The sequence below is a fragment of the Coregonus clupeaformis genome, chromosome 9 (assembly GCF_020615455.1).
Source record: "Coregonus clupeaformis isolate EN_2021a chromosome 9, ASM2061545v1, whole genome shotgun sequence".
Lineage (NCBI taxonomy): Eukaryota > Metazoa > Chordata > Actinopteri > Salmoniformes > Salmonidae > Coregonus > Coregonus clupeaformis.
In genome coordinates, this window is record NC_059200.1 from 33,118,144 (window position 1) to 33,130,065 (window position 11,922).

The 11,922-nt window shown below is 47.0% G+C and overlaps 1 protein-coding gene across 4 annotated transcripts in view; it reads right to left on the reverse strand.

Moving 5' to 3' along the window:
• LOC121573771 (roundabout homolog 2) overlaps positions 1–11,922 on the reverse strand; it is a 159,507-nt gene that overhangs the window by 92,204 nt on the left and 55,381 nt on the right. For all 4 annotated transcript variants that reach the window (XM_041886017.2, XM_041886018.2, XM_041886019.2 and 1 more), the window contains exons 3-5: positions 6,739–6,896; positions 6,473–6,593; positions 6,186–6,324 (exon numbers count right to left, since the gene is read on the reverse strand). In XM_041886017.2, coding sequence (XP_041741951.1) covers positions 6,186–6,324; positions 6,473–6,593; positions 6,739–6,896 — 418 coding nt within the window. The remainder of the gene's footprint in view (positions 1–6,185; positions 6,325–6,472; positions 6,594–6,738; positions 6,897–11,922) is intronic.

Here is an 11,922-nt window from a genome sequence, read left to right on the forward strand (position 1 = left end):
CCATCACGTCCCTTCTGAAAGGGGGTCCGGTGCGCCTGCAGTGGTCAGCTGATGCGGACAGGGCCTTTGGGAGACTGAAGGACCTGTTTACGTCGGCTCCGGTGCTGGCGCATCCGGATCCCGCGTTACCCTTTCAGGTTGAGGTGGACGCGTCTGAGGCAGGTATAGGGGCCGTTCTCTCTCAACGGTCTGGCACGCCACCTAAACTCCGCCCCTGTGCTTTTTATTCTAAAAAGCTCAGCCCGGCGGAGCGTAACTATGACGTTGGGGACAGGGAGCTGTTAGCTGTAGTTCAAGCCCTTAAGGTGTGGAGGCATTGGCTTGAGGGGGCTCAACACCCTTTCCTCATTTTGACTGACCATCGGAACCTGGAGTACATCCGGGCAGCGAGGAGACTGAACCCTCGCCAAGCTCAATGGAGTATGTTTCTCACCAGGTTCGTATTTAAAATCACGTACATCCCTGGGTCCCAGAATGGTAAGGCAGATGCGCTGTCCCGGCGGTATGACACGGAGGAGAGGTCCGTTGAGCCTACTCCCATACTACCGGAGTCTTGCCTTGTGGCACCGGTGGTGTGGGAGGTCGATGCCGAAATCGAGCGAGCGTTGCGTACCGACCCCAGCCCTCCACAGTGTCCTGAGGGTCGGAAGTACGTTCCGCTCGAGATTCGGGATCGACTCATTTACTGGGCTCACACGTCCCCCTCCTCTGGACATCCGGGTATTGGCCGGACAGTGCATTGCCTTAGCACTAAATACTGGTGGCCTACTTTGGCTAGGGATGTGAGGGTTTATGTCTCCTCCTGCTCGGTGTGCGCCCAGTGTAAGGCGCCCCGACATCTGCCCAGGGGTAAGTTACAACCCCTGCCCGTTCCCACAACGACCATGGTCCCACCTCTCGGTGGATTTTGTGACAGACCTTCCCCTCTCTCAGGGGAATACCACCATCCTGGTCGTTGTGGACCGGTTCTCTAAGGCCTGTCGTCTTCTCCCTATGTCGGGTCTTCCTACTGCCCTACAGACCGCTGAGGCCCTATTTACCCACGTCTTTCGGCATTACGGGGTGCCCGAGGATATAGTGTCTGATCGAGGCCCCCAGTTTACCTCCCGTGTTTGGAGAGCGTCCATGGAGCGTTTGGGGGTCTCGGTTAGCCTTACCTCAGGGTACCACCCGGAGAGTAACGGGCAGGTAGAACGTGTCAACCAGGATGTGGGTAGGTTTCTGAGGTCGTATTGCCAGGACCGGCCTGAGGAGTGGTCAAGGTACCTCCCCTGGGCCGAGATGGCCCAGAACTCTCTCCGCCACTCCTCTACCAACCTAACCCCCTTCCAATGTGTACTAGGTTACCAGCCGGTTCTGGCACCGTGGCAGCAGAGCCAGATCGAGGCCCCTGCGGTGGATGATTGGATGAGGCGCTCGGAAGAGACGTGGAACGCTGCCCACGTCCACCTGCAGCGGGCCGTCCTTCGTCACAAGGCGAGCGCCGATCTCCACCGCAGTGAGGGGCCGGTGTACGCACCCGGAGATCGAGTCTGGTTCTCTACCAGAAACCTACCCCTCCGCCTGCCCTGCCGGGAAGCTGGGTCGGCGGTTTGTGGGGCCCCTTTAAAGTCCTGAGAAGATTGAACGAGGTGTGTTATAGGTTACATCTACCTGTTGAGTATAAGAATATTAACCCCTCGTTCCATGTGTCTCTTCTCAGGCCGGTGGTAGCTGGTCCACTCCAGGACAATGAGATAGGAGAGACTCCTCCGCCCCCACTGGACATCGAGGGGGCTCCGGCGTACACCGTTCGGTCCATCTTGGACTCCAGACGCCGGATGGGGGGTCTCCAGTATCTCGTGGAGTGGGAGGGGTACGGCCCGGAGGAGCGGTGCTGGGTGCAGCGGAGGGACATCCTAGACCCATCTCTCCTGTCGGAGTTCCACCGGGACCATCCCGCGCGCCCTGCTCCGTGTCCTCCTGGTCGTCGCCGGGGTCGGCGCACGGCTGGAGCCGCGCGTCAAGGGGGGGGGGGTACTGTCACGGTTTCGGCCGAGGCTGCTCCTCCTCCTGGTTCGGGCAGGCTTCGGCGGTCGTCGTCCCCGGAGTACTAGCTGCCACCGATCTATGTTTCATGTTCGTTTGGTTTTGTCTTGATGTTGTACACCTGTGTCTTGTTAGTCCTCGTTAGTGTCCTATTTAGTTCTCGTTGGTTGTGTGTGTCTTTGTGTGTGATTGCTCTACTGTTTCGTGTTGGAGCTACTATTTTTCCTCCAGTGTTTTGGAGAGGTTCTTTTGCACATGTTAGTGCGCCGTTTGTTTTGTCGCCTGTGTGCGCCGTGTATTCGCCTTCGGGCTTATCGTGCTTATGTCTTTTGTGAATATTGCACTAAAGCCTTTGGACTGAGCCTCTGCGTCCTGCGCCTGATTCATACACCACACCCACCTTCAGCACCCGTTGACACAAACAGGATGCATGTTTAGGAATATTTGTATTCTGTAAAGTCTTCCTTCTTTTCACTCTGTCAATTAGGATAGTATTGTTGAGTAACTACAATGTTGTTGATCCATCCTCAGTTTTCTCCTATCACAGCCATTAAACTCCGTAACTGTTTTGGCCTCATGGTGAAATCCCTGAGTGTTTTCCTTCCAATCCAGCAACTGAGTTAGGAAGGACGCCTGTATCTTTGTAGTGACTGGGTGTATTGATACAACATCCAAAGAGTAATTAATAACTTCACCATGCTCACAGGGATATTCAATGTCTGCTTGTGTGTAGGCGAGTGACACAAAATCTCAATTTAATCCATTTAAAATTCAGGCTGTAAAGGGGTGTGAATACTTTCTGAAGTGCATTCGGAAAGTATTCAGACCCCTTGACTTTTTCAAAATTTTGTTACGTTAAAGCCTTGTTCTAAAATGGATTAAATTGCTTCCCCCCACCCCCTCATCAATCTACACACAATACTCCATAATGTCAAAGCAAAAACAGGTTCTTAGAAATTTTTGCAAATGTATAAAAAAACAACAACGGAAATATCACATTTACGTAAGTATTCAGACCCTTTACTCAGTAAATTGTTGAAGCACATTTGGAAATGATTACAGCCTCGAGTCTTCTTGGGTATGACGCTACAAGCTTGGCACACCTGTATTTGGGGAGTTTCTCACATTCTTCTCTGCAGATCCTCTCAAGCTATGTCGGGTTGGATGGGGAGCATCGCTACACAGCTATTTTCAGGGCTCTCCAGAGATGTACGATCAGGTTCAATTCCGGGCTCTGGCTAGGCCACTCAAGGACATTCAGAGACTTTTCCCGACGCCACTTCTGCGTTGACTTGGCTGTGTGCTTAGGGTTGTTGTCCTGTTGGAAGGTGAACCTTCGCCCCAGTCTGAGGTCCTGAGCACTCATTCATCTGTACTTTGCTGCATTCATCTTTCCCTCGATCCTGACTTGATTAGGGATGGTGCCAGGTTTCCTCCAGATGTGGCACTTGGCATTCAGGCCAAAGAGTTCAATCTTGGTTTCATCAGACCAGAAAACCTTGTTTCTCGTGGTCTGAGAGTCCTTTAGTGTCTTTTGGCAAACTCCAAACGGGCTGTCATTTGAGGAGTGGGTTCCGTCTGGCCATTCTACCATAAAGGCCTGATTGGTGGAGTACTGCAGAGATGGTTGTCCTTCTGGAAGGTTCTCCCATCTCCACAGAGGAACTCTGGAGCTCTGTCAGAGTGACCATCGGGTTCTTGGTTGACTCCCTGACCAAGGCCCTTCTACCCCGATTGCTCAGTTTGGCCGGGCAGCCAACTCTAGGGAAGGTCTTGATGGTTCCAAACTTCTTCCATTTCAGAATAATGGAGGCCACTGTGTTCTTGGGGACCTTCAATGCTGCAGAAATGTTTTGGTACCCTTCCCCAGATCTGTGCCTCAACACAATCCTGTCTCGGAGCTCTACGGACAATTCCTTCGACCTCATGGCTTGTTTTCTGCTCTGACATGCACTGTCAACTGTGGAACCTTATATAGACAGGTGTGTGCCCTTCCAAATCATGTCCAATCAATTGAATTTACCACAACTGGACTCCAATCAAGTTGTAGAAACATCTCAAGGATGATCAATGGAAACAGGATGCACCTGAGCTCAATTTCGCGTCTCAAAGCAAGGGGGCTGAATACTTAGTAAATAAGGTATTTCTTTTTTATATCTAAAAACCTGTTTTCGCTTTGTCATTATGGGGTATTGTGTGTAGATTGATGGTGATTTGTATTTATTTAATAAATTTTAGAATAAGGCTGTAATGTAACAAAATGTGGAAAAAGTCAAGGGGTCTGAATACTTTCCAAATGCACTGTATATCATAAAAAATCAAGAGCTTGAATACTAAAATATACATACAGAAACACAGATAAAAAGGCGGACGGAGAGTAAAGACATTTACGTGAATTATACACAATGTTTACAAAAGTATGTGGACACCCCTTCAAATTAGTGAATTCGGCTATTTCATTTGGCTATTTCAGCCACATCCGTTGCTGAAAGGTGTATAAAATCGAGCACACAGCCATGCAATCTCCATAGACAAACATTATATGTATATATTCTTAAATTCCATTCCTTACTAGATGTGTATTGGGTATATGTTGTGAAATTGTTAGATATGTCTTGTTCGATATTACTGCACTGTCGGAGCTAGAAGCACAAGCATTTTGCTACATCCGCAATAACATCTGCTAAACACGTGTATGTGACAAATAAGATTTGATTTGGAAGTAAAACGGCCTTACTGAAGAGCTCAGTGACTTTGAACGTGGCACGGACATACGATGCCACCTTTCCAACAAGTCAGTTCATCAAATTTCTGCCCTGCTAGAGCTACCCCGGGCAACTGTAAGTGCTGTTATTGTGAAGTGGAAACGTCTAGGAGCAACAACAGCTCAGCCGCGAAGTGGTAGGCCGCACAAGCTCACAGAACGGGACCACCTAGCGCGTCAAAATTGTCTGTCCTCGGTTGCAACACTCACTAGCGAGTTCCAAACTGCCTCTGGAAGCAACGTCAGCACAAGAACTGTTCGTCGGGAGCTTCATGAAATTGATTTCCATGGCCGAGCAGCAGCACACAAGCCTAAGATCAACATGCGGAATGCCAAGCGTCGGCTGGACTGATGTAAAGCTCGCCGCCATTGGACTCTGGAGCAGTGGAAACGCGTTCTCTGGAGTGACGAATCACACTTCACCATCTGGCAGTCCGATGGATGAATCTGGGTTTGTCGGATGCCAGGAGAACGCTACCTGCCCGAATGCATAGTGCCAACTATAAAGTTTGGTGGAGGAGTAATAATGGTCTGGGGCTGTTTTTCATGGTTCGGCTAGGCCCCTTAGTTCCAGTGAAGGGAAATCTTAATGCTACGGTATACAATGACATTCTGTTTCAGCATGACAATGCCCCGTGCACAAAGCGAGGTCCATACAGAAATGGATTGTCGAGAGCGGTGTGGAAGAACTTGACTGGCCTGCACAGAGCCCTGACCTCAACCCCATCGAACACCTTTGGGATGAATTGGAATGCCAACTGCGAGCCAGGCCTAATCGCCCAACATCAGTGCCCAACCTCACTAATGCTCTTGTGGCTGAATGGACGCAAGTCCCCGCAGCAATGTTCCAACATCTAGTGGAAAGCCTTCCCAGAAGAGTGGAGTCTGTTATAGCAGGAAAGGGGGGACCAACTCCATATTAATGCCCATGATTTTGGAATGAGATGTTTGACGAGCAGGTGTCCACATACTTTTGGTTGTGTAGTGTATATATTGTACCCACAGTCATGCACAGGTAGACATACATGGCAATATATGCTATACTCATGCCCTCACACACAGACAGCATACACAAGAGCATGAACACATTCCAAATCCACTCTGTATCTCAGGGTAGCATATGTATAGTAAGTAGCATATTACATGTAATCTGGGCTTAAGAACAGGACTCTGTGGGCTTTGAGAAACAATGTTAGGCACCGTGATCAAAGCAACGCTGTAGTAACATGTCAGGTGTTTACCTGCTCCAGCTACAGCCTGGGACTCATTAGTCCTGCCTCACAATCCATATATTAACACTTGTTTCAATAATAGCCACAACAGGAAATCATAAAAGACCAGAAGGTACGTGTAGGCACCAGGGCACATAGAGACACACACTTTCTCTCCTAACCTGCTGCGGGGTATATCCACGTCGTCCTTCCTCCAGCGTAGAGAGGGTTGTGGGTCTCCCTGTACCTGACACCTGAGCTCCACACTCTCCTCCACTAGGACCACCTGGTTCACTGGCCGACGCACAAACGTGGGTCTCTCTGGAAAACCACCAAACACATAGACAGACAAGACAGGATTCTATAGGTTTTCTAAGCAATATTTAAAAACAGAAACAGATAGCATGTAGCCACTGCAGCCATTACAGATAAGCACAGAGAAAAGTGTCTGTCCAGTATCTGTGCTTACCGAACACAGAGAGCTGAGCCGTCTCACTGTCTCTCTCCCCCACCATGTTGGTGGCCACACACACGTACATCCCTGCATCACTCTTCCTGGTGTTGGAGATGGTCAACTTCCCTCCACGAACCTGACAGTCAGACAACAGAGATGGCTCAACAGAGTCTACATCAGACATTCTGGGAAGGGGGGGGGGGGTCATTTAATCTGTATATTTTAGTTATCCCTAATGAGAGCAGACACAGAGGACCGGGTCCTCAGGAAGTAGTACTCACAGTGATCCTGTCATCTTTGAGGTCCAGGCGGGCCTTGTCTTTCCTCCAGAAGGTGGTGGGCTCAGGGTGCCCACGAGGAGGCTGGCACTCCATGGTGGCAGGATCCTCCACCGCCACCACCAAGTCCTGGGGGTTCTGTCTGAAGTCATCACGCAACACTGGGAGAAACAGAGAGAGAGAGAGAGAGAGAGAGAGAGAGAGAGAGAGAGAGAGAGAGAGAGAGAGAGAGAGAGAGAGAGAGAGAGAGAGAGAGAGAGAGAGAGAGAGAGAGAGAGAGACAGGGAGAGAGACAGAGGGAGAGAGAGAGAGAGAGAGGGGAGGGGGGTAAGGGACTTTCTAAGCAAGGTTTTTAGTTGGTTCATCCTACAACATTTGTGGACATAGTGCTTCATAATCCACTGTGCTTCTACTTTGAGGATCAACCAAAACAAATACATGGACAGCACACTGTAAATTAGATCCACTCTGTCAGTCAGTAATAGAGTCCAGGTACGGTAGATAGAGTATATTGTGGTGGGAATAACTGGAGGAGAGCCAGGGCCCAGATCAGATCTCTAGTCAAACAGGCACTGTGTGGGTTGGCACCAGAGCCCAGAGGCCGCGCTGTCAATCACAGTCAGCTGTGGAAGACGAGATCATGGGTGTCTCAGTCACACAGGCCTGGCCAGGTCTATAGAGCCATATGGCTGGGTGGGTTCTGTCCATAGAATTAGGAATTACAATTATTGTTATAATTTTTTACTTACTTACTTACTCAGTAATTTAATAGGATCTCTATGGTTCTGTCACTGTCACACATAATCCTCTCCTCACTCAGACAAGCCCTTCTTCCTCCTCTTCCTCCCACCCCAGTCACTCCTGCTGTGCCTCATTAAAGATGGCACCTCCAAAAAGTGCTGTGTGACATTCCATATGGATAGTGGATACAACAAAACTCACAAGCCATATGAGTCACATACAGTGCATTCGGAAAGTATTCAGACCCCTTCACTTTTTCCACATTTTGTTACGTTACAGCCTTATTCTAAAATGGATTAAATAAAACATTTTCCTCATCAATCTACACACAATACCCCATTATGACAAAGCAAAAAAAAAGTTGAATACTTATTTACATAAGTATTCAGACCCTTTGCTATGAGACTCTAAATTGAGCTCAGGTGTATCCTGTTTCCATTGATTATCCTTGAGATGTTTCTAAAACTTGATTGGAGTCCACCTGTGGTAAATTCAATTGATTGGACATGATTTGGAAAGGCACACACCCGTCTATATAAGGTCCCACAGTTGACAGTGCATGTCAGAGCAAAAATCAAGCCATGAGTCGAAGGAATTGTCCGTAGAGCTCCGAGACAGGATTGTGTCGAGGCACATATCTGGGGTAGGTTACCAAAACATTTCTGCAGCGTTGAAGGTTCCCAAGAACATAGTGGCCTCCATCATTCTTAAATGGAAAAAGTTTGGAACCACCAAGACTCTTCCAAGAGCTGGCCGCCTGGCCAAACTGTACAATCGGTGGAGAAGCGCCTTGGTCAGTGAGGTGACCAAGAACCCAATGGGCCTCCTGAAGCTGAGTTGGTAGAGCATGGCGCTTGCAACGCCAGGATTGTGGGTTTGATTCCCACGGGGGGCCAGTATAAAAAATGTATGCACTCACTAACTGTATGTCGCTCTGGATAAGAGCGTCTGCTAAATGACGTAAATGTAAATGTAATCACTCTGACAGAGATCCAGAGTTCCTCTGTGGAGATGGAAGAACCTTCCAGAAGGACAACCATCTCTGCAGCACTCCACCAATTAGGCCTTTATGGTAGAGTGGCCAGACGGAAGTCACTCATCAGTAAAAGGCACATGACAGCCCGCTTGTAGTTTGCCAAAAAGCACTTAAAGGACTCAGACCATGAGAAACAAGATTCTCTGGTCTGATGAAACCATGATTGGCCTGAATGCCAAGCGCCACGTCTGGAGGAAACCTGGCACTATCCCTACGGTAAAGCATGATGCTGTGGGGATGTTTTTCAGCAGCAGGGACTGGGAGACTAGTCAGGATCGAGGGAAAGATGAACGGAGCAAAGTACAGAGAGATCCTTGATGAAAACCTGCTCCAGAGCACTCAGGATCTCAGACTGGGGCGAAAGTTCACCTTCCAACAGGACAACAACCCTAAGCACACAGCCAAGACAACGCTGGAGTGGCTTCGGGACAAGTCTCTGATTGTCCTTGAGTGGCCCAGCCAGAGCCAGGACTTGAACCCGATCAAACATCTCTAGAGAGACCTGAAAATAGCTGTGCAGTGGCACTCCCCATCCAACCTGACAGAGCTTGAGAGGATCTGCAGAGAAGAATGGGAGAAACTCCCCAAATACAGGTGTGCCAAGCTTGCAGCGTCATTCCCAAGTACTGCTTCAACAAAGTACTGAGTAAAGGGTCTGAATACATATGTAAATGGGTTATTTACTGTATGCCTACATTCCCGCTGTATTTGTTTTCCCACAAATAGGGAGAACACATTTTGATCAGCAATAAGTGCATTTAGATGCAATACTGCACACCTTTGAGAGGGTAGCAACCCAACACAATGAGATGCCCTCACAGATGTCCTCTGTTCATGGCCAATCACGCTGGTGTGTGTTCTGATTTGAAGACATTGAAAGTCAAGCCCCCTCCCTGCAGTAGCAGCCGTGCATAGTGTGTTGTCAGGGTTTAATTATTTCAGAAATAGGGGCCCACCGCTGTCTGATTGGGTATCACTCAATTATTCCAACCAGCCGTTCAGAGGTGGGGGAGCAGTCACTGGCTGTCTACATTTATCCCGTCAGGAAATAGAATGATTCTGAAATGGGCTTCAATCAGTGGCGGTCAGTGGCGGTCTGTTTAAGATGAGGGAGGATGAACAAAAAAATTATGAGCTTGGCCTTATTTCTATTACAGCATATTGGATGACTGTCATTCATATTCCATTCACCCAGCTCAATGTAACATATATAGGTTTAGGCTACTACATGATACTCAAATTTCCCATTACCCATCATGAGGATGCTACAACCTAGCCTATGAATGAAAGTTTACAACGTAGGTGCACAGGTCGAGAGAATATTGAGTAATCAAGGTGACAGACAGTGACACATTCAATACCGCCTTGCACACTCTTGTCTGCATCTAGCTGCTCTAGGGTGTAATCATTAGTCCAACAATTGCAAATTAGAGTTTCTATTGGACAAATTCAGGTATGTTTATCCCCGTTTTGTTCCGTTTGGTTTCGTTTAAGAAACGTTTTTCAACAGAATCGGCAGAATGAATACATCCCTGATCACACGCAAACACAGTTCACTTTCACAGCAGCCACATAAAAACAGCATGATCACTTTGCTCGTTGTATATATATATAATTCCTTCACGCAACTATGCACTCTCCTCCTCTCAGCTTTTCCCTTCACTTGTGGACTACAGTCAACATACTAGAACTAACGCGTTAGTAAACCCGCTAGAATCATGCAGTACAGTGTACAGTCAGAAAGCAGTTTAGCAGTTACACCAATGGGCCCCAGTGGCAATAAATTAATAAAACCAAAGGCAAACCTTGGATAACCATTGCCAGCTAGCTAACATAGCATCCCTCTCTGTTTGAGCCAGGTGTTTGATTAGGCTTAACTAGCTAGCTAGCTGCATTCACAGGCTAAGTGAATGCTTCTTGCTTCTCCTTCATTTTGGAAGAAATTAACTTGTTCAAAACTGTTCAATTATTGCCTTTCTCTCTCTTTGAGTCAACAACTCACCACATTTTGTGGACTGCAGTGCTAGTTAGCAGTAGTTTATGCTTTAAGTACTAGATTCATTCTCTGATCCTTCGATTGGGTGGACAACATGTCAGTTCATGCTGCAAGAGCTCTGATAGGTTGGAGTACCTCCTCCTGAAGTTGTCTTAATTACTGTGTAAGTCTATGGAAGTGGGTGAGAACCATGAGCCTCCTAGGTTTTGTATTGAAGTCAATGTACATAGAGGAGGACGGAAGCTAGCTGTCCTCCGGCTGCACCATGGTGCTACCTACAGAGCGCTGCTGAGGCTACTGTAAACCTTCATTGCAAAACAGTGTGTTTTAATCAATTATTTGGTGACGTGAATATATTTAGCATAGTTTTATCTTTAACATTTTTTTATGACATTCACAGAGGATGGTGGTCCTCCCCTTCCTCTTCTGAGGAGCCTCCACTGGTTTCAGTTCTCTTGCACAGTGGGTGGAAAAATATAATATAATGTGAAGATATTTGAAAATAAATGACAATATTCATTATGTGACTAAAGTGAGAGGGGGACTAGAGGGTGGTGGTGTATCTGGTAACTGCATCCTAATATCACAAACTGGTCCCGTACATGTAGCTTAAGGCCATCATTCAATCGTTGCCACCATCCAAGCCTCCCAAAATGAGACAGAAATCTGCACAATCTACATTATTTCAGAAAGGCTGCTTTGCTAAACACCAGAAACACAGAAAGCAGAGATGAAAAGGGCTTGAAACTGCATGTGAGCAATTAAAAGAGAGATATTGATTTAAAAAGAGAGCAGATGTTAAATAGAAGCAGGTTATTGTTTGTTCTGGCTTTGGTCTCACAACATATCATAAATGAGCTATGCAAATATGACATGATGATTCTTAAACATCCATACCTCATCTAGGCCAACTCTAGCAATCAAGTGCTTTTACTTACTTCTTATCAAGTTACCATCTAAATGCTGTCCAACAACTAGGACTACTGCTGGCGTTGCTGGCTGTAGAATGGTGTGTTTTATAATATGATCTCTCTTGACAGAGGTCTGCTAAAAAGTAGTTGGAGTTTGTTGAATATTCTATGTGATGAGAACAGCCTGCAGGGGTGAGTCGCTTTCTCAACAGCAGTCAGAGGGCTGTCCCATTTCTGTCATACTTATGACACATACACACGCACACACACACAGTGGTGGGAAAAGTATGCAATTGTCATACTTGAGTAAAAGTAAAGATACGTTGATAGAAAATGACTCAAGTCAAAGTGAAAGTCACCCAATACTACTTGAGTAAAAGTCTAAAAATATTTGGTTTTAAATATACTGAAGTATCAAAAGTAAATGTAATTGATAAAATGTACTTAAGTATCAAAAGTCAAAATAAAATTCTAAATAATTTCAAAATCCTTATATTAAGCAA